Here is a 23,797-nt window from a genome sequence, read left to right as displayed (position 1 = left end):
TTGATTTTTTTTCCTGTCTTATCTACCCTCTCCTCACTTTCTCATTGCATAATACTAATCCTTGAAGTTTTTAACTCCTTGAAATGTGGTAGACCAATAAGTTACTGATGCACTGCTACCAAGAGCTGAGCCAGAGACTGGCAAAGAAAGGTCAAAGAATACTGTTGTCTGAAAAATTGAGTGTCCAAAAGAAGGACAACCAGTTACTGCATTGCCTCCAAAATCCAGTTATAGCAATATAAATGCTGTTATTTATCCTGTGTGCTACAAAGTTGTACACACTGCAGCTATGCAGATGTGTTCTTCATATCTGGAATGTTTTGAGGCTGAAATTGTAGGAGAAACTTTACGAAGTGTGAGACCTTTATTTGGTGGCTATTTAACAAAGCAGATGCATTGGGCAGGTAGGAAGAGAAAGTGGTCCTTGGAACAAAGGAGCAAGGAATTGCCTTGTGCCATGAATGTTGTAACTCATTGCCCTTCACTGAGAGGAGCTGCATGGGTCTTTGTTGCTTCTTCAAGGTGTGACCCACAGGCACGCTCTATAAGTGCTTTATGTTGCAGTTCTGCACTTTCAGGGCCATTCTGGATGCTCTTGCCTCTTAAGTTGGCAGAAAGGGAAAAACATTGCTAGTTTAAAGCTTGTCAAATGATTTGGTAGTAAAAAATGCTATGTAAGTGGGAAGTTATTATTATAGCAGGTATGTGCTGGTGGTGATAAAGAGCCTGAAATGCTGAGTTTTGCTGGCAGTTTTCCATTTTTATTCTAGAGCAAGCCCTGTGCATGCTCTCCTGAGGGCTTTAAAAACTGATAGTTGCTTTGGTAATATCAAAGTGTCCAAAGGCAAAAGAGATCCTCCTTTTCTCCTGCAGTTCCTGTCATTGTTCTTTTTATTTGTTTCTTTCTTGCCAAGTAGTTATATCTCCTTTTTTCACTTCTGCTGCTAGGTTTTCCTAGAAATTCACATAGCTTTTTTCAAGTAGGTGTTTAGTTTTAGGAAGTAACCAGTGAGGCTGCATCTGTCTCTCTGTTCTGATTATTTTGCCTATTGTCTCCCTACTACCTCAACACTTCTGTCCTTGCTGTTGTCCTTTAGATACCTGCCAAAAATTAGAAGATACTTATACTTTGTCAGTGCCTTGACTGTGCATAATAATTCCTCCTTAGTCACTGCAGTTAATGGAGAAGGTCACTGCATACCTGACAAGTACTATAGGCAACCCCCCCCACCACCTTCCAGGTGTTATTTGTCAGCAAGGCTCATACAGTGTAAGTGAGTTTCCTAGAACAGCACCTTATTATAATGGTTGTGGTGCAGGTGGCAGACAAATCCAGGACAAAATGTGTTTCATTCACTATTCTCAGCACTATAATTATTCTGTTGTCTGTGTACTTTTATAGTTCAATTTACCTGAGCTTTTTTATCTTAATAATAAAACCCTTTTAGCATCAGTGAGTATGTGCTGTAAGCTCCTGGGTGCCAGTGGAAATATATGTGTTGTCCCAGCTTTTTAAAACAGAACAGTGGAGAAGAGGACTGTCTGGGTTACAGCAGAGCTGTGAAATGATACCCTGATGGCCTTCTCAACTGATTCCATTGGAGGAGTGAGTCTCCAAGGCTCCCTTAAAGCGGGAAATACTAAAATAGGCTTTCTGAGAGGGAAACAAAGCTTTCTGGGCTGTAAACCCAGCTGCAGCAAATTCCAGAGCTTCACTTTGAGTATTTAAAAAAAAAATAATCTATGGGAATATTTTCTATATTCAAGTAGAGTTTGTTTCATGGAAGGTTTATGTCAGTGTGAGCAGATATGGGGTCTGCCTTGCAGAGCTGCCACAGCCAGAAGTGTCTGTCCCCCAGGACATGCTGCTGAGTTGTCTCTGCTGCTTGTGATGCTGTCCCAGCGCTGGCAAAGATGAATTCTGGCAGTCTGAGTGTCTGTGTAAGTCACCTGAGGAGCAAAACTCGATGCATGGGGCAAGCAGAGGAGGTGTTCTGCCTTGTAAAGACCTGGGAGTGGTGGCTTGATCAGTGGGCTAGTGAGCATAGACAGCAGGAGTGGTTCCATCCAGTAGAGAGCAGTGGAAAGGCAACAGTGTTCTTTGCATTGTAATTGGCATTTTTACCCTGGGTGCAGCTTCTGTTCTGTGTTCATGAAGTTCCTCACAGTTTCTGACAGTGAGTGCACAGTTTTCTTATAAGGCCTTAGAATTAGCATTAGGGATGATTCTTTGATTTTTCTCTGTACCAAATGTTTTCCTGTAACTTGCTAATAACTTGTCAGTCTGTGCAATTTCTTTCTAAGCTGATGGTAATTTTTCTTTTCATTTCTGACTCTGATCTTCATCTTATCAATGACTCAAGGCTAGAATTTGCTTTTTCATTGCCTTTTTTAATCTTGGATAATGATAGTCCAAGTAACTCTTTATGCCCTGTTATCCTATTAATTCTTCAAATTTTTCTGCAAGTCCCAGAATCTAAAAGTTATTTATACTTTAGCCTTAAGGAATAAAACTAGATGCGTGATTCAACATCAGCATAGGCTATTTCAATCCTGCGCTTCTATTCCATCCTCCCCCCATACACACTCTCTGTCCTGCCCTGTGCTGGTCTTGACACTTGTCTGACCCCACAGTGAGACAATTTAGGTAGCAGCTTCAGCAAGAAAGTAGTTCCTGTTTCCTCTGGCTGCAGTTACAAGGCTGCTAATACAACATATCAGCAGGCAGCTGCCAAAATAGAAAGGCCTTGTTCCCAGTTATCCACTTCCATCACTGCTGCTTATACTGGCTGTGGTGTTTAAAGGCATCTTTCCTAATCTGGTTTAACATGCTAAAGAAGAAGAAGAAAGTGTATGTATTGTTTTTGGTTTTTTTTTCCTTCTGGGTTATTTTTTTGCCATGATAGTGAATTAAAGAAGCCTATAATGGCATTTGGCAAGTGCAGGAGCTGGAAAAAAACAAAACAGAAGTGGAGTCAAGTAAGTACCATCAGTGGCAACAAGGGAGAGAACTGATTTGGAGCTGGACTGGAAGGAGGAAGAATGTACTTACTGCATCAGATCAGCTACAGCTGCAATGAAATGAGTCTTGATCTTCTCCCACTTCTGCCTCTTCCTTCCTGCTCTTTTGAGTTGAGCAGGGGCTCAGTAAAATCAGCTTGGGCACAATCATCTAGCCATGCGTGTTGTCACAGGTGCAAACTTGAGTCAAAGACCATCTCTATTGTAATAGTATTCTTAAAACTTTTTCCATGTGGAAATGTGACATGATTTTACTCAGAGGTTAACAAGTTAACTTCAGTAGTTGTACTTTTATGAGGCAAATAAAAAAGAATCTGTTTGTTTGGGGGGGTTTAAATGTTTATCATAAAGATGTGGCATTAAAAGCATGTTGAACACAGAGGAAGCTTTCAGGATGTTGACCTCTGCTGCTGCAAGCCACCACAGCCTTTTTAATGTTCCTTTTTATCCATTCTCACGCTCTGTTTAGAAGCAAATGAGGTTTCTTGCCCTCCCAGCTCTTGTCAGTCTGTTCAAAATACACTCTTCTAAGGTCCAGCATAAATAAATTCATGATCATTTAGTTCTGAGCCGACACTAAGACATTTTTACTAAAATAATACAAGGTAGGTCTTTTCTGGAGACATGAGTCCTATAGAATTTTTCTTCATAGCATCCATACCATCTCTTCTTCCCGTTCCCCCATTCTCCTTGTAAGTCAGACTTGCTGTTTAAAAAAACCCAACTGTATTAGGATCCAAGCCCAAATGGGAGGAGTATTAACATTGAACTTATAAGGGAAGACATGGTTCCATTCTTTTTACTTGCATGTTCTGAAGTATTTCACATATGGACAAATTTAAATCTCATGAAAGGGCTTAAAAGGAGTGGAAAGGTCTTTGGTTACATGTACCAATGTAACCAATTGCTAGTTGATGTAAAACAACAGATTGTTTTATTTAAGAGATAATTTGAAGGAAAACTTAGATCTTTGTTGGTCTGTGATCTTAGATGACTGACGAGCTTTGGAGATCTTATAAAGTAAATGAAAGAAAATGCGTGCAAAGTATAATGTTTCATCTGGACTTGCAAGAGACACATTGCAAACTATTTTTGAAGTTTAAAATTCCAAGTACAAGGAAGAGCGTTTTTATAATATTTTGCATTTGAGGTGATGTCTAATAACTTCAAGATATTTATGGTCAAATATTTAAGTTTGAAACTAGTGTCCTTTTGAAAGCTTCTGAAAATGAAAGTTCATTAGGATATCACTATTAAGAAATGATGTTTAATAGGTTATGCTAATTAAATGAGGGTAGTAGTTACAAATTACAAAAATAAAATAGGTCATGAAGTTCTAAAAGCAATCTATTATATATGCACTGTGCACATTATTATTAATACATGCATCATGTGAATGTTTTAGAGACTGTTTCTAATTATATGTACGTATATATTCTAGTGTTTGATGTTGTTGCCTTTTTTTAGATATTCAGAAGATTATTATCTTCACATAGTCACAAAACTGAAGAACTGCACCTGGATAAGGAGACCCGAAGAATCTACAAAATTTAGGTAATGTTCATTGTCTCGTTTAGAAAAACTATTTACCATAGATTTGTCTAACAAGCCATAAATTGAAATCTTACCTAATTTTGTAGTGCCTTTAGACTGCTTTTGTAGCTATATGGCTCTATTGATCTTTAGATGCTACAGCTCTGCTTATTTGAATTGAACTGCACAAACTGAGTAGGAGAAAAGAACTACACAAATTAAGTAATTTCACCTATCTCAACTGTAATGAATACTGAACTAACTTAAGTAGAATGGATTAAAATATTTGTGACACAAAACCTATGGTATTAAAAAGGAAATCAGTAATGTGATTTTTGTCCTCCTGAACTGGCACTCTGGTAAAAAGACCATGTAATGAAGCAGTGTAGTCTTACTGCAAGACTGTTGGTTCTGTCACAGAAGGGCCCAAGGCACTTATTAGGTTTGACACTGGGTATCATAGCATGTGATTACATCTCTGCTTGTTCAGGATGGCACGTAAGTACATGCTCAGTGGGGACAGTCATCCCAGAAAAGCTTCCACTCATTTGGAAATGCATCATGCTGGGTTTAGGGAACAGCTTCACTGTGCCAAGCCTGTTTTCTCTGGGGGGAAATACTCTCTTGAATTACATTATTACATGAACCAGAATTAAAGATTCCGTCATGATTGTTAAAAAATAAATAAACTGACCTACCTTCCAACTCTTTGCAGTTAACTGGCATTGAAAACTTAATATCCACATGTTCAGTTTGATACTTTTGGAAGAAGCAGGTTTTTTTGGGGGTAAGCTTTTTGTGCAACATAAATTGCTGTGTTTGCTGTGTATCGTAACTTACTTATGGTGTTTCCCAAAGCTGAGGTAGGAGAATACACAAGGTTACAACTCAAGAAACTTTCAGTTAACACCTGCAGGCTTTAGCCTGCAGAGATAGCCACAGATATACCAGAGCGTGATGAAGAGCTGTAGAAGCAGCTCATTCTGTTCCAGAAAAGGCAGGTGTCTTATAGAGTTGACAAGTGGTGAAGCTGCTTTCATCTGTTCTTCATGCTGCTAGATTTGAGGGGTAGAGGGTCCAATCTTTTTTTTTTTTTTTCTTCCAAAACTTCTCTTCCTTCCAAACAGACCAAGCCACCACTTGCCAGAAATTTGCCACTTCTGCTGCTATGATAAGTGTGCGAGTCGGTGGCAGGGTAAACACTCCTTCTGCCAGCTGGACTCTGCAGTCTCTCTTCCACTGGGCCAACTTCTACATCTTCTAGACTGATGGGAATCAAACATGATACCCACAATCTCAACAGTCACATGAGACTCTTGGAATTTTAAAAACAAGATACTTAATGTTTGTCTTGCTGGATTTGCAATCCAACAAGGAGCATGGGTCATAGTCAAGGTGGATTATACCATGAATGGTCAGAGTGGAAATATTGAAAAGTGACAACTGTGGGGTGCACTAAGCCACCTGGAACATGTGGACCATTTGTTGCATTGAGGTGAGCTTCCTAGCTCTGACTTAGCTTGAATACCACACAAAAAAAAAATATTTTGAAACCCATCAATAATACAAATGCTTATTACTTAATCAACATTCAAGGGCTGTGCTGTTATGGCTTCATTGGTTTTTTAACATCCAACCTAGCTAAAGTATTAGCTAGTTCATATATATATATATATATGCACACAATCCGTGCTCCAATTCTGATGACAGCACTGTATATTCCTCTGTTCTTATGAAATTTGGCCTTGATATCATCCAAAAATTCTATTGATATGACCAAGGATGGGTGCTTTAGTTTAGGGCATTAAAGAGGATTATTTTACAAAAGATGTGTGCTTTTGCGTAAGTATTTTCATTCCTTTTCCATTATCTCAAACTCCTCTCTGTTTTCTGGAAATAGGATCTCAAAATTTTACAGTTGTCCTTGCTCCCAGACCACACTGGAGAACTTCAGTGCTCTTAGTATTTGGTCAATAGAGGTTTTAAAAAACAAACAAACAAAAGATTAAAAATAAAAGAAATTCACTATGAAATTTACTAAGTCTGTGTACACTCTATACTTACAGCACTCCCAAACTTATTTATGAGACTTTAGCCCAAGAGCTTGGAAATAGCATTGCAAGGACACTGTAACTGAGAAATGATACATTGACAGAGCTTAAAGGGGAATAAAGCTTCTAGAAACATGGTGAAATAAATGAATTAATAAACCCCTGACAGTACATCTCATCCTTTTTATAACTTTGCCTAGTATCAGTAATGCATAATAGTTGTATACTACAAACATTGTTCAGTTCTAAAGATCTCATTAAGTAGGTAGATAAACATGCCCATTTTGCAGAAGAGGAAATTAATCTCAGAGGTGCTGTGCATCAGGAACTGTGTAATACAACAAGCCACCTTCAGGAGAAGAGCTTGAAGTTGCCTGTGTTGTACTGTTCACCTGCCAGTGTCATCACAAGTCGGACAGCTGACTTGGCTGCAGAGAAGCTGCTCGACTTCTTTCCCTGTTTGGCTGTCTGTTAAATGGAGTGAACACTTACATGCTTCTCAGGCGTGGTGTCAGTTGTGTGACATCTCTGTATGTCCTGAAGTTCTGAAGTACAGGCATGCATATTTATAAGGGATTTAATGTCTTACGCTTCAGGGCTTAAACTAACCTCTAATTAATAGGGTTCAAAAGCAGCTTCCCGTGGGGTGGTGAATTTCTCAGAGAAGCTTTCTTATGTTTTCCTTTGCAGCTTTCGCTGTTGGCTACCATCATACTGGTGTGGGGGGAGAATGAATATGTGATCTGAGCCAGTAACTCTTATGTTCCTAGAAGACAGCACTGTGTGCCAAAGAGTACACATCAATTCTCTTTGTAAGACTCACTCCCAGCAGATCCAGGCCAAATAAAAGAATATGAATTAGAAGCACAGTGCAGGAAAGAAACACTTGTCTTTGTATTTGGCAAAAGGGTGACAGCTGACAACCACACGTGGCACAAACCACCCTGGGTTTGCCAACCTATTGTACCCAAAGCAGAGTGCAGGATTCCAGGTTGACCCGCTGCTACCTGGCGCAGCTTTGTCATGCAGCTGTGCAAACTGTGCCCATTTGTTGTCAGAGAGCTCCCTTTCCCAAATGGCTTCCTCTAACGCTACCCAGCTGTATCTGCTCATGTGCAGTTGGCTGGGTTGCTGTCTGGCAGCGGCCAGGGGTTCTGGACAGCTAGGTGATGTTTACCCATGCATTTCTCAAAACCAAGAAGAATCACAAGGGAAGTACAAGCTTGTTCTTTTTAATACCTCTCATACACAAAGTCACTCTTCTCTGGTTGATTTTTGTCCAGCCTCTGTTGGGTAGCCAGTCTCCTGACCCTTCATTTACTTCAGGATCTGTAATGCTGACATCAGCAGTGCCAGATTTAGGCTGCCCTCAGAGAAGCAAGTTCAAGCACGTGGTTCATTGCTCTGGCAATCTATGTAAGATTTATTGTGACCCCCATTAGTGTGTCAGCCATTGCTAAAGAGTTTTATCTAACTTCACAGAAGGTGCTAGCAAAGATACGTACCTACACCAGAAGTGGTGTAGATGGCATCCTACGAACAGTGATTTAGGGCAGGTGGTCTTTATGGTTTACTGCTAATGATGTACAGAGAAATATTTAAGTATTTTTTATGTGGACCTTTCCTTCATGAGTTTCAGCTGTGCTTCTCTTGTTTTTTTTTTATTTCTCTTGTTCTTTATGCCTCTACAATCATCCAGTATGTCCACATTATCCCTTTGTTTCTAAGCCCACCTGAATTCTTCCTCCCTTTTCAGATTTACTTCAGCTCTAACTTGGTTTAGACAAAGCAAGTTCTCAGATTTCTTGGTTATAGAAGAGAATTGGTGCAAACTTGAAAAAAGAGGGGAAATGTTCTTGCAGATGCCCGGAAGCATCATTCTTAAAATTCCAGAAAAAGGCTCTTCTAGCTACAGCCAGTAGAGTCTCAGGTTCCCTAGGTAACCTGAATATTAATTATTATATTAGTAGTCTTCAAAGGTTTTCCATTTGAAAGAAATATTTCATGAGTGCAAAAAATTACAGAGCCCAGTGTGTGCAAGCTGCATTTGTCTTTTACATCTCTCTGGTTTATGCACATTCAAACTTGGTTTATTCTTATTTGGGCTATACATGATGACAAATAATCTGCAGGTTTTCCAAATAGTTGCAACTCCTGCTTTTGCTGGAAGCTAACAAATAGCTAAGATAGTCCTCAAAATGGCTGGAGAGGAAGGGGATGAAGGGCAATGGAGAAAGGCCAAGCAGATGTTGTGTTTCAGAGAAACCTCTGTGTGTTGTATTTCTTGACTATCTTGCTGAGCTTGGAGCCTAGAAAAGGAATACAGCAGTTCTTCTAGAGTGGTGTCATACTGGAATAGCCCTGTGTGAGCTATGGATACTGGGCCACCAGTATCCCTGTGGAAATACCATTCCTGACAAACCTTATGGGTATCTGATAATGAAAGGAGAAGGAAATTCCTAGGGGCTAAATACAGTTACGGTTTTAAAATCTCTGATGTTACATTGCAGTTTAGCTCACACACTGCTTCACCCCACCAAAGTATTTTTAACTTTTTTTAGAAGAAAACATTGCTACTTTAAAAAAAGAACCCTGGGTCTTGAAAAGAACAGTGAAAAAATCAACCTGGTTTCCTAGTCTGTAATTTCCCCTCATGCTTTTTATTCCACTCTACCTCTATTACCCTTTTCCTGCTTTACTATCTCTTCTGAAAAGTGTGTGTTAAACGTTCCAGCAGATTATAAAATCCCACTCCTTCTGGGAGATTAATTTGTAGTGTCCTACGTTCTAACATACATAACAGTATTGCTTAAAACATCTGCGTACTGCAATGAACCACAGTTGAGACACAAATAAAATACCCTGCAAGGTCAATTTATGCTTACATAAGCTCACACCACCACATAATCAATAGCTTCCCTAACACTAAACAGATCAATAATTCCACTGTACTCTCTGAAACCCTCCATGCCAGTGTACAAGAAAATACGTAGGACTCTGAGATTTAAGAGTACATTTGCTGCATATAGATCGTATCTATCTGCATGTAGATCATATCTAAAATGAGTATATATTCACAGGCATATTTCTATTTCAGAAGAGAAAGAGACTGGATGGAGAGATAGCAGTTGGTGGCAGTTTGGAGAAATGGTTGAATCTTTTAATTGCTCTACAGACTATAATTTCCTAAATGTTAAAAGATTCCTATAAGGGGAGGGACCTAATTTTGGATCAGACTGAGTTAATTACTTCTTCATGGTGGACTCTTTAAATAGCCTTTGGTTTGAAAAATTTATTACACTTTTACATGTTCAGCCTTGATTTCAGATTCAACCCTGTTGACTTTCATTGTCTTAGACATTTATGATGTTACTTCATTTATAGACAGTTCAAGGGCTGTCAGTGTAGCATTCTCCCTCAGCACGTTCTGTTTCAGATATCAGATATAACCACTTCTTTCTAAAAGATTAGAACATGTCATAATATGCCTCAATGCACTTTGATGCTATCGACTTGGATTGACAAAAGCCTGGAGAAACCAATAACATTGTCTAGAGCCCCCAGCGCAGTACAGTAAGGTAACTGCTTGCTTATTATGAAACATCACAGTGGTGAACATAAATAAAAGGTGATCTTACTGTTTGGAGCTGCACCCCAGAAATGTTGGTGTTATACAGTGGGATTTTTGGTTAAGTTCTCCGCTGTACTGTCACCACAGTCTCTTCAATATGAAACCTCAAAGTCTTTGAGGTTTCACATGTACAGTGAACTATTGCAACAAGATATTAGGACAGAAAAGACTTTTCTCGGTTATTAGCAATCCACACACTATTGTTGCTTGGAATACTTTACCTTCTATTCAAATGATATTACAAATTGTGGTGTGAAATACATTTAGTATCAGGCTCAGGGGTTCCAGCTTTAAATGCTTGCTAGTCTTACTTTTGTCTGGTTATCCGTTTAATGGACTGATACGATACTCTTTTTGCAAACAAATATTCATTTGTACAGATGTTTGTAAAAGGTGTCTTAGAATAAAATGGACTTGGACCATTATTGAAAGAAGTTTGGCCAGATACCTACTAAAAATCCCCAGTCATTCTGCTCCTTGCCCAGGCAACCTGTTTCAGCCTGCTTCCTAATACTGAACTTCAGCTTTCTTTAGTGCAAATTAAGATTTTCCTCACCATCTACCATGGCCTTAGAGGGCAATTGAATGTCTACTATTTAGAATAAAGTTTTGCATATTTTGATACTTTTGCCATGTCAATCCCCATCCATTTTCTTCATCCCTGCACCTCAATTTAATCTGATATATGGTAACAGTTCAGGCTGAGCTTCTGGCTACACAGCTATTACAAGAGCTGCAAAGTAACTACAGCATATTTAGAGCCTGAAGATACTTACTGACTTCCACTAAATGGAGTGGACTGCTCATGTGAAGTGCTTGCACTATGCAGAGGGGTTTGGGAACATGCACAATCAAACAGAAATCCTCTATTGCTGCCCATGGTTCAGTGTGCACTAACTGCATAGCACTTGGAAAAAAATGTTTTTCCTCTGGTTTGTCTCAATACTTTGTTAACTTGCTTCAGAAACCAGGATTTTCTTAAGTTCTCATCAGCCACAACTCTGAAGAAATTATCTGGATGCCATGTGTGCTCTGAATTCCATCCTAGCTGACCTCAGTACAAAAATGGGTCCAGCGTCCACAGAGGATGAAGTTCAGTGGAAGGGTCTGCTGAGCAACAAAAACCATTCTCCAGTGCAGCAGCAACTCTGTGTTGTCTAATGCAAACAAAACTTCACAGACGAATACAGCAGTCCAGTTAGTGTATTTATTAAGGTGGTACTTACACAGTTTTACGAGGTATTTATTATCAGTCCAAACGGTGTTGTCTTTTTCCAGGTGCTGATTTTGTTCCTTGTTACAAGTGAAATTTCCAGCTAATGCAATCAACTCCCTTTCTGCTTAACTTCACATAAGAATTATCTGTGGTTGATGTTACGCCTCAGGATTTAAAAATAGCTCTTGGGTCTCACTCCGCTTCCGACTGCTTGCAGAGCAATCTTGAAGAGAAGGCTTCCTCCAAATATGAAACTGGCAGTACTGATCTGTACTCCAGACGAGATACTTTCCAAACCTAGGGCTCTACAAAACTTGGGTACTTTGACTCCAGCTTCCTTCACTCTGGACTTCTAATGCTGTGACTGGATCACAAAAACACTCTGGTGTTGATGGCTCTGGTAGCCATCAACAAAGGTTTTACTAAACACTCTAGGTCAACCCCCAGAGTCTAGTAGCTCTGTTAACAACTGGAATTTCTTTCTTACTGTATGCTTCATCCACATTCTTACACGTATCTAAGGTGGATGCTCAACCTGTATAGTAACATCCCATCTTCCAAGACCTGCCCCCATATCTCAGTGTTTTCTCCCCGTCAGAGCAGACAACCTGGATCACTTTCTACCCTTCCAGAGGACAGAGGTTGGCTTAAAGGTATTACCATGTGGTGCTGTTAAGATTCTGACCCTTGTCTTTTATCTCATCATCTGCTTAGGAACTTCTTTGTATGGTAGCTTTTAACAATTTCTCTCTCCCCAGGTGGCATGATACGGAAGTTAAAATGTTGTCTTGGATTTGCAACACCTTACATATCTCACTTGTTAAAAGAATTGGCTAGGACCATACATGTTGTAATCTTATGAATCTCATTACCTCATGACAGTGACCACATATGACATTAATATTGTGACGATGGTTGCATTAATAGGTTGTTTGAACTGCCGTCTCTACCTCCTCATTGTTTGCTGTCAGTTGTAGAGGTACCATGTGTCACAGCTTGTACAAAATCCTGTACAAACAGATCACTAAATATGTAGTCGGTGGGTCTGAAGTCTGCAGGTTACATGTGTTCCCACTGGAGCTCTGTACAAGGATGCTTGGGCATGGTAGGATTCTGTGTCATGATTTGATCTAAGAGGTTTCTGTTGTTACCACCAGATTTTTAGCACACATGCTTTTAGGTAACATAAGAATATATGTAATATATCACTATGTAATCTCTTGCTCTTGCTGCATTTCTGAACTAGCCTGGCTCTGTTTTGTTTCTGCAGTGGATCCATAATATTAATTTAAACTATTAATTTCTTATTAATTCTGATATCTTTTTGTTTCCAAACTGTTTCTGCTTTTATTGAAGCACTCATTCTTGTGAAATGAGTAATAAAAAGCAAAAACACATCATCGGTATTAATGAACTTTATCTATCATCAGTTTGCTTTTTCAGGCTCTGGTAGCCATCAACACATGTTTTACTAAAGCTGGGCAAGAATATTCTGGTGTTACTTCTTTTCTTCTGAATATCCCATGGTTGACATAGATAATATTTAGTCCTGCTTTATTTAGCTTTAAGAAAAGGCTCAAGGAAATCAAGATTACATTTTTTGTGATTCCTTGATCTCTGTGTGATTACCAGGGAGCAACGAGGGATGGCTCCTTGCTAAGGTACAGGGAGTGGGAAACATAATCCTTGGGTTCTTCCATATGTTTGACTATGCCTCATCTCCATCAGAATTGTATTATTATTAGATATTTGTTCTGTGACCAGTGTTGATAAAGTTTAAATAAGCAACTCATTTTTCCTGTGTCTTACCCTGTTAAAGTCATCTTACTTTCAGCCAGAATTTGGCCTGTATTGTTGAACTAGTTCTAATGGTTTGGTTTATCCTACTCACTGAAAAAAGTATAAACCAAAACTTCTCTATTCCTCTGACTCTAACAGTAATATTTTTTTTCTTCACAATTAACCTTCAGCGTTCAGATAGGAATGATTATGTTTTCCCTGCTGTGTTATCTTCAAATTTCCAAGGGATTCTGTTATCAATTATTTTTATTCCTTGTATGGTTGGTAGTTCTCGTAGAATCTCACCTAATGAGATAGCTGTGTCCTACCAATTGATAAATACGGGCTGGCCATGAGTATTTCAGCCTTACAGTCTGAAAATCATTCCCTAAAGTACAACTAAGTACAGTGTTTCATGTCTGGTGGGGCTTTTGATTGCATTTCACTGCACTGTTGGATGTTTACACACGTAACTTTTGTAAGTTTGGAGGTAGCAGGAGTTGTAGGATGGGTGATAGCCTTCAGTCCCTCATAATGTTTGAGTGAATCCTTTGCACTCTCATCTATTTAAGGACTTCTGGTAGGTGTTTCAGGGAAGCTAGGCTCTCTGTCTCTAGCGCAAAGATGTCTCCAGCCATCTTTATTTGCACGTTGTGATGTAATTGATTTAACATCTGTGATATTGTGCACAGGAAAACTGCATTGAACAGTTGCAGAAATGAATTACTAATTAATTGGCTTGCAACTGTCTAGCTGTTTACTAAGTACTGTAGTCAGTACTTCCCATCACCATTTCTTTCACCTCCTTGGTTCATTCTCTCTTCAGCCTTCTAGTTTCTTAACAGTCACTCGTTTTATGTTGATTGAAATCACAGTGTTAATTCTTTGGTGACTGAAAACTCTCAGTGTTTCTGTAATAATTTTAGCAATTTTTCTGGATGAGAAAGAGAGACCAAGAGAGAAAAACAGGATAAGAAAAGGAGTTCTTGGTCTGATTGGTTTCTGAATATTTGCTGGGAAAATGGACTTGCTCTGCAAAGCAAGTCAAGGGAAATGACATTGCAGAGGGGTCACATCGCCTTTTGTCGCATAGTGAATTAGAACTGGTTTTCATTCATCTAGTTCTCTACCACTGCTTTAGTCCTTATTTGCCTGTCACTGAGCAGTTTTTGTTTGGGTTTCTTGCAGGTCAGAATTAGCTTCCTGCTGTGATGCAGTTCACAATTTTATTGCTTCTCAAAACAACACCCCACTGGGAAGCAACATGAGCTACGAAGTGGACAGTAAAAAGACCATCCTCATTACAGAGGACATTTTTAAGATGCTGCCCATGGTAAGAACTGTATCTTTACCTGCTATTATAATTGCAGTATCATATATATTCTGGGTTAGTAACAGAGCTGGTTTGGTACCTCTGGAAGAGACCCTTTGCCCCTGCATGCCCTTATTCATTCACCTTGTAAAGCCTTTTTTGGTTTTTTTTTTTGCCTTCCTCTGCAGCAGTGGAGGCATGGACAGGGTATCATAGATCAGACTGTAGGTAGACTTGCTAGAGAACACAAGTTGCAGCCTGGCTTGTCAGCCAGCTGAGTTCAGGAGTGAATCCTCTGAGAATGTTTGCCTTGCTTTTCTCATTCCCATTTTCAGAGGCATTTCAGTCTTGAACAACATTTCATATTTCTTGTATTCCTATGCTATTTTCAGTGAAAGCTTGGTCATATAACTTAGAAAGGCTATTTTGGTGGTAAACCTGAAACAGAACAGAACAGAAAGAATAGGACTTTCAGTTGGAAAGGGCCTACAATAATCATCTAGTCCATCTACCTGACTAATTGGGGGCTGACCAAAAGTTAAAGCATGTTAAGGGCATTATCAAAATGTCTTAAACACTGGCAGGCTTCAGGTATTAAGCAGCTCTCTATGAAGTCTGTCTCAATGTTTGCCCGTCTTCTTCATAAAGAGGTGCTTCCTAATATCCAGTCTAAACCTCCCCTGGTGCAGTTTTGAACCATTCCCACCTGTCCTGTCACTGGATCCCAATGAGAGGAGCTCAGCACCTCCCTCTCCACATCCCTCCTCAGGAAGCTGCAGAGTGCAATGATGTCACCCCTCGGCCTCCTTTTCTCCAAACTAGCCAAGCCCAAAGCCCTCAGTTGCCCCTCATAGGACATTCCCTCCAGCCCTTGCACCAGCTCTATTGCCCACCAGTGTAGGGCCTTTGCAGCCAGAAATACAGGTTGAGCAAAGGAATCAGATTTTGTAGCTGAGGATTTAAAATAGACATGTAAGCTCTGGAGACCAGACAAAGAGGGCCACAGAGATCCACTTAATTTCGTGAAAGTAAGAGCATATGGGAGATCTCTTATCTGACTGGCATTCTTGATGTGTGACATCTCAGCTATCATGAGTGTAGTGCTGTGAATCACAAAAAAACTTCATGGAGAGAGAGGTTACAGTGGTTCCAAACCGAAACTGAATGAAAGAAAAAAAAATCTTGTTTCATGTGCATAGCTTGCCAGAATTGTCTGGCCTTTGTGTTCTGCTGTCTTTTCAAAACCGAACAAAATATCTGAACGTGCTGTTTTGTAATATATTGCCAGCCAATGTGGCGTCTACCACTTTCCCCACACTTTTTGCCTTTTTCATAGCAAGTTACTGCTTCTCTGTGGGCAAGCTGATGAGAGAAGGATAACATTTTGTGTATGCAAGTTTTGACTCAATTTTACAAGTGGGTTCAGTTTCTACAGTCAGAGTAGCCCAGCTGTTGACCTCCCTGTTGGATATGAACGCTCCCACAGCAGGAGAGGCTGAATGAGATGGATGAGATGTTTCTGAGACCCTAGGATAACAGCCAACTATATTAATGTCAACTGAAATAGGCAACAATTTACATTAATTTGCTGGGTTGTGATCTGTGCTGGTTCACAAGTGGATGCGCTTAGCTCCCATCCAGCTTCCCCATTGCACAACAGCAATCTCTAACAAGAAGAGGAGTAGCAGCCAGAAACAGTAACCTCTTTGGTTACCCATCACATTCGCAGGGAGATAAGCCAAGGCACATGATGATCTTTTACAGCATCTTCAGGTTCCCTTAAATTCATTATTTTACATCAAACGTAATTGTGTGATGACATAGTAATGAGCATTTACAAAGTTGCCTGCTATTAGCTGACAGAGTCAATGACTGTGTGACAACCCCAAGTCTGCTGCAGTGCAAAGGAAAATGGGTAAATTTAAACAATCTTCAGTACAAGTTAGTTCCTTAGCTTGTCAAAAATTCAGTCCACTACTAGATAATTTCCATGTATTTAAAAGTTATTAATCCTGTTTTAACAATCCAGTGCTATTCCCTTAAAATACTGATGGCCAAAGTAGCAGTTCTCAGTCTGTTGGTGCCTATTTTTGGCTGGTGGCTGTCCAGGCCTGCCAACCCTGTCTGCTGAATGGTGAATGCTGTCACTGGGATTTACTGGATTAAGCATGCAAGGGCAAATGACTAAAGATGCAAAGAAGCAATCAAACGATTTACAAAGGCATTGTCTGTGTCTTTTTGTTTGTTTGCAGTCCTCTCCTCTTTCAGTCTATCCCTTCAAGACCTGTGCTGTGGTTGGAAATGGAGGCATTCTGAAAAATTCCAGCTGCGGAGCTGAAATTGATCATTCTGACTTTGTGTTTAGGTAGGAGCTGCTTCATCTTACCAAAGGTTTCAAATGTTTCTGAACACTTGGCAGGTTTGGAGGCATGCCAATGGCAGCTTGTAGCAATGAGGAAGGATCCTGACAATTCTTCGATTCTGCCTTTCTAAGGAGACGGCAGATTTCAGAATGCCACGTTCTAAGTAAAGAGAGGAGTGTATGGATACATGTATGACCTATGATTGCAAACATACCTTGCCAGTGATTATCAGAGAACCTGAAATTTCTAAATTTCTGTTTATTTAACATCCACTAAGAGAGGGAATGTTCTATTGGGGAGGGAGGATTGTTTTTTTGGTTGGGTTTTTTTGGGGTATCTACTGTTTTTTTTTAAAAACTCAACACAAAACAATAAAGAAAACCCTGAAATTGAAATAAGAAGGACTGGTATTAAATGTCACATGTTTACCTTTACTTCTGGTTTAACAAAGGGTATTGTTAGCCTAAGATTGGCTCAGTCTTGTAGTTCTTTAACTGCCCTGGTATTTGTTTCACCTTCTGTTTGCCATCCAAAAAATTAGACAACTAATTGAAGTAGGTTTTTTTCAGCTCCTTCAATAGATTGTGGAGAAAATCAGGCATACTCAGGAGTATGTGACTCAGATTTTGTAGTTCCTGAAAGGCAACAGAGTAACCAAGTGATGATCCTTCTCTCAGTGATGTCCAGTCACACTGTCTGCTGGATTTTTTTTTCCTTTCCTGCTTTGACTAATATTTTTTCAAGTAATAATTAAAAAAAAAGATCTTTCTGGTCTGGTTTGATATCTGTCTTAATAAAAATGTGAAACCTGCATCCAAAGGTGCTAAATGTATTAAGTGAGGACCTTACCTTCCACAGAAATCACTGGTTCTGCAATTGGTCAAGTTATGATGTTGTTGTCTCATGAAACAGATGTCAACATTACTGTGCAAGCTGAGGGATTGGTATCAATCAGAGTGTTTCAATATAGAAAATAATAGAAGTCTTTCAGAAGAAATGCATTGTTTATGCAAGAGGGACAGCGTTTCCTAGCTGCTAACATAGGGCATTCATAGACTGGGTCCTTACGGGATTTTAACTTTGCTCCTGATTTGTGAGATGATTTATGAAAATGAGCTCTCTGTGCCCTATTTTAACCATCTGTACAGCAGATTAAATATTTTTACTGGAAGTGCTATAAGCCTTATTTAATATTTGTAAAGTGCTTAGATATCCCTGGGAGCTGATGTTAAAGTGTCCTTGCTCAAGAGAGAAATTTGCAAATAATAACTGTAAAGCATTTCTGGTGTGCATCTGTTTCAGTAAATGTTTCTCAATTTCAGGTGTAACCTCCCTCCAACCATGGGAAGCATTAGCAAAGATGTTGGCAATAAAACAAACCTTGTGACTGTTAATCCTAGTATCATAGCTCAGAAGTAAGTACAACTGTAAATCTCTTTCTGTGCAATATTTGTGTAATTGTTTGACATGACTCAGATTTTGTTGGAAATCCGTTGGGATACCAGCATAGAGAGCAGTGCATGCAGATTACTTCATTAAGTCTGAGTTCCCATGTACAAGTCTAAATGGAAATCTGTTAAAACTGGGCTTTCTTCTGGCAGAAGGGAGTCAGCAATACCCAGATTAGAAAGGGCCTCAGTTCTCAGCACCAGTCACAATTTCTGACAGAGCAAAACTGATGATTGCAAGCCCAAGCCTCTTCTCCCCCACCCCCACCTCCATGACCCTCATGACCCCCAACAGAAGGAAGGAATTGTAATGAAATCAGGAAAGCTTGGAAATGGGTGTCTGACTCTATCAGTAGGAGTGTAAGCACATGTTCTTAGGTAATGGCTTGGAGGCCGTTCTGATGAAGGCTGCTCCCTGAACGGAGGCCTGGTTTCTGCAATCCATTTTCTCAATCCATGCAAAAGCTGCTCACACACTTTTTTCTCAGCAATTTTTTTTTTTTTCTTTCTTGATGAAAAGAAGATCTAATAAGGCCAGGCTGACTAATCTGACATCTTCAGCAGGCTGGAACTGCAGCTTATCTATGAAAAGGGCTGCTGTGGCATGTTATTTACTGCTTACTGATCTTACTGTATCTTTTTGTCTGCCATATCTGTATTTGTCAAACAGACACCAGGCAAAGCTTAAGACCCCCACCCCCTCCTTGCCTTTAATGGAAAAAGTACAGTGAGCACGTAGGAATGGTAACAGGCATTTGTCATTGATTCAAGGATAGAACTTGATTTTTGCAATGAGTACTGACTACCTTGATACTTACACAGCCCTTTTTGGCTTAAATGAAGATGAGTAATTGCTTCCCCAAAAATAGTTTGAGCTCATTGATGTTAGTTGGGCTGCACAAGAATATGAGAAAGAAGAACCTTGCCCAGTGACTCAGCATCACTGGTGACTGCTGACCTTATGCACAATTTGTCTGGGCTTCATCAAAGTGTGCTGCCCCAGCTGCACTTACTTTTTAGCCAAATTAAGCCACAGCAGAGTTAATGCAAATAGGAGCTAAACCTGTGTGAGGATGCAATGAGATTATGAGAGGACTTTAAGATTTTTAAAAAAATAATTAAATATTCAGAGAACACTGTAAATGCTTTTGAAGGAGGAGCAAGAAGCAGCTTGGTCCCATTTAGCAGAACTAAGTTTGTTTCCCCTCTCAGAAGACCTATGCCAACCATATTCACTTTAATTTCTAAATCTGTGTTTGGGTACTCAGGTGAATCTAATATTATTATTAAGGTTAATCAGCTTTTGAACTGTGTCTGTCAGGGTGTACAATGTAGATGATGTGTCTTGGAGGAAAGAAGCAGAGTTCTCGTGTGCCCTTGTGGAGCTGGGCTGCTCTGCACATTACAGGGGCAGAGCTGGAAAGGAAAGGAAAGCAAAACGAATTTGAGTTGTTCAGTCTTCCAGCTAAGGAAGAACAGAGATCTGAATTCTGTCCTGAAGGATGTTTGTGCACTTCACAATGAGTAAACTAAAGAAAATTCTTGGAGTAAGGGCCAGAAGTTCACCCTTCAACCATTCTTCCTAGGCACAGGCTCAGGCATTTCTTGCTTGTTTTGGCGGTGCGGCTCTTGCATGCACTGGGGCCCAGGGTCAGTAGGAGGGGCTGAGTCTTCCTCATTCATTTTGTTTCAGAGACTGGTGGTAATGGCACTTTTCTGAGAAGCAGCAGCTGTAAGTTTAAACCCCTTCAGGCTGAGAAGGGGTGTACCACTCCTTGCATGAGTTCAGTTCAGAGGTAACTGGTAACTCTCCCATGAGGGTTTTGAATGGGAATGGCAGTGGCTGCTGTCCTCTGTCTTGAAGTGCTGCACAATGAGAGGGTTTGAACCTACTCAAGTTGTGAAGAGAAATGAAAGCAAGTTTTCCAGTTTCTGCTGGATCTTTTGGTGAAAAGTGAGTTCTGGTAGCCCTTAAAAGGTGAAAACACACTGCTCAGATAGACGACTAGCTACAAAAGAGGACTCAGTGCTTTGGGGCCCAAAAGGGTTGCAATCTCTATGTGTTTAGGCAACACAGACAACTCAGATCTATTAAGGAAATGAGTTGAGTGACCCCTTTGTATCTTGTATCACTTGGATGACTCTGGAACCTTACTAGGGACCTTACTATTCAACATTTGGGAGCCCGGAATTATCCAGTGGAGGGAACCAAGACTCTGTGCTGGTTGTTGGGGAACCAAAGCATCTGAGGATAAATTCTCTTCATTTGTGAAGTTAGATCTATTAAATCTTTACAGAGTTCCATGTGTTCCCTTTGCAGTTGAAGAAGATATAGAGATGCCTCTATTTTCAGCTATTTTAAAAGTGTCTTAAGAGCAGCTAAGACCCTGCATAACTTGAACACACTAACTCTCCAACACTGCTCACATGTAGACTTGTTATCCACACAAGGCAGACACCCAGATTTTGAAGATGTGTTATTGTAAACCTATTGATGTAAGAAACACATTTCATAAAAACACACTGTATGTATCATAATGCATGGATTTTTAAATATAGAAAGTATAAATACAATATTATTTTATTTTGTGTTCTCCTTTGAAATTTCATTAATAGATTGACTCTGTAAACCAGACTTGGTCTCATTAGCAGTGAAATTGATCTGCTCCAGTAGCTCCCATGTTGCAAATTCAATCATATTAAGTGTGTTCTTATTGTACAATAAAGACAGATTTTCATAACTGCACATAATGGCAACATAGAACAGGTTGCTATAAGTTTGCAATGTGGACATGCTGAACTGGTGCAGCAGAGTTCATAACTCGTATACACAAGTGCAATTGTGCTGTTTTGGTCTGTAATACTTATATCGGTAGTACATTCCATTAATTCCTTTCCTAAAATTTTGCAATTTGCAGATACAACAAATTAAATGAAAAGAAGACAGAATTTCTGGAGAACATCGCGGCCTATGGAGATGCTTTCCTTTTACTGCCAGCATTTTCCTTCAGAAGCAACACAGCCACTTCTTTCAAAGTATATCACACTCTGCAAGAGTCCAAAGCAACCCAAAGGGCAATTTTTTTTCACCCTACCTATCTGAAAAGTCTTGCCCAGTTCTGGAGAACTAAGGGTGTGAAAGCCTACCGGCTGTCATCTGGTTTTATGATCACCAGTGCTGCTCTTGAGCTGTGTGAAAATGTGAAGCTCTATGGCTTCTGGCCTTTCTCAAAGTCCACAGAGAAGATGCCAATCAGCCACCACTATTATGACAACCAGCTGCCTAAACCAGGTTTCCATGCAATGCCCAAAGAATACAATCAGATCCTTCAACTTCATGGCAAAGGCATTTTGAAGTTGCAGTTTGGTAAATGTGAATCAGACTAAAAAGGTAGGTCACATTCTTACCACAGAAAACTAATTTATTTAAGTAATGTGTCAAGGGAAAACTTGTTTCATGAACAGTGGGGGTCTGTTCTTCCTTAGAGAGACATTTCTACCTTACGCTCAATGCACCTTCATAAACAAGTCAAGTTTGGAGTTTTTTGGATAGATATAATGTACTACAGGGTTGAGAAATGTTTTCTAATTGTGAATTTTCAGTGGGGAACATAGCTAAAGACACAGTATGACCATAATCCACAATCAGCCAGTATTGTCTCCTTGTCTTGGATTGGTGTTTGGTTTGGTATCAGTTCCCATGAACCAGCCTCCTTTGTGAATTGCATTATTAAAAACGGTCACATACTGTGCCCTGCAAGAGATGCTACACCTGTAGCTGTCACAGCCTTTCCAGATCTATAGGGAGGCCTGTTAAGAGTGCTTCATGCAGGAGTAACATGTACATGTGCCCTTGTTCCCTCTTGTTAGTAAAGAGAAGTTTAGAGCAGTATGCTTTCACAGCCCTGGGCTGCAGAACAGCTTGTGGACAGACAGCAGTGAGGAAGCTGTCGTACACTGCAGGAGATCTTGCTGAGGATTTTACCTTGAGGCAGCTCAGAATCTGGGAGTTACAAATGTAGGATGAAGTGTCATTCCCTTTCCTCTATCCTTTCTAACTGTCCCATCCCCCTTAGAGCCCTACCTTCTGTGTATTGCCTCTGCGAAGTGCAGCACAGAGTCTGGCCTCTGACCTTGAGCCAATTTACAGTGTACAGAATACAGATGACTCTGAAAAGATTTGTCTGCATGCTTTCTATCTTGATTTGCCCTGTTGACAAAATAAGATCTATTTGTATAAATGCTTCTTCATCTTTGAAGCTAACTCAGAAATACCCCAGGTCACAATACTATCATCAGATTTGCCTTTCATGGAACTGTTTTTCCAGGGGGTTCAAGTTGATCTAACAGTAAGTGAAATGTATGGTAGCATTGCCATTGTCTACGATATGCTTTAATTGGACTGATGTAATCTCACAGCTGAGTTTAATAAATTAAAATAGCATCATCCTGGCCAAGCCAGAAATTTTCAGTTGAAAAGCTAAGGTCTTTTCTTCTGGTTAAGTTCTGAAACCTACTTGAAAATTTCAAAGATATATTCACACTTGGTATGTTGCTAAGTTTTAAACTAGCTGATTGCTAGCACCAAGAAGGCAAAATTTTACTCAGTGTCAGTTTATTTGAAGAAATAGAAAAGTAAACTGCTTTTTTATATTATTAGAATAATATAAAACATGTGAGGAGGGACCTAGAAGCCATCTAGTGAACCCATTCTCCTCGCCCATGCCAGGAGATTACCTAGAAGGAGGTGTATGTGTGTGCAGTTACATGTGGCTGAGGCATGCTTTTTTGCTTATAAAAAGTTACAGCATATTGGAAAGGTTAAGAAATAGGAAATGTATTTTCCTTAGTGGCTAAGCTGTTTATACCCCTCAGTTCCCATTGCATTTATTCCTCCTATAGTATAAACTGCTGGAGCCATACCATGTGATTTTAATTGTAGTAACTACCCCAGCTAAGAAAATGAAAGACAGCTCTTTATGAATATTTAATCTAAAGAGAAGCAGAGAGAAGCCACAAAAATGTTTAGCATCTGTGTAGGTTAATTAAATGCTGTCCATGCTTGACAGACTGAAAATCACTTCCGTGGCCAAATTTACAAAATAAGCTGTAAAGAAAAAGCAACCAGAAGGACACGTCGTGCTGCCCTAAGATTTTTCTCCACTATGATAATCATTTACATTTACAAAGCTAAAAGCCCAAAGAGATTAAATCCTTTCAGTATAAGCTACCAATCTGCTGCTGTTGTCAACTAGTAGAGATAATTGAAATTCTATAATCATTATATTTCACTGAAGATGACCTTCTCTGAAAATGGAACAGTTTCCCTTTTATGTACTTCTCCCTGGTCCCCTCTCCTCCCTGCCTGTGGGTAGCTGAAGGTTTCTCACACCACTGGGTGCCCACAGAAGTCTCTCTAGAGCTTCCCTCACAAATTAGTGGG

The 23,797-nt window shown here is 39.8% G+C and overlaps 1 protein-coding gene across 1 annotated transcript in view; it reads left to right on the top strand.

Annotated features, from left to right (window-relative positions):
* ST8SIA6 (ST8 alpha-N-acetyl-neuraminide alpha-2,8-sialyltransferase 6) overlaps positions 1–21,741 on the top strand; it is a gene marked incomplete at both ends in the record, with an annotated part of 32,629 nt that extends 10,888 nt beyond the window's left edge. Inside the window, 5 exons of the mRNA XM_084279882.1 lie at positions 4,489–4,575; positions 14,420–14,564; positions 16,796–16,908; positions 18,229–18,321; positions 21,273–21,741. Of these exons, the coding sequence (XP_084136008.1) occupies positions 4,489–4,575; positions 14,420–14,564; positions 16,796–16,908; positions 18,229–18,321; positions 21,273–21,741 (907 nt within the window). The remainder of the gene's footprint in view (positions 1–4,488; positions 4,576–14,419; positions 14,565–16,795; positions 16,909–18,228; positions 18,322–21,272) is intronic.
* Between the last annotated feature and the right edge of the window lie 2,056 nt (positions 21,742–23,797).

This window comes from Gallinula chloropus, assembly GCF_964237585.1.
Source record: "Gallinula chloropus genome assembly, chromosome: 2".
Taxonomy (NCBI): domain Eukaryota; kingdom Metazoa; phylum Chordata; class Aves; order Gruiformes; family Rallidae; genus Gallinula; species Gallinula chloropus.
This window is presented reverse-complemented; position numbering and strand designations above follow the sequence as displayed.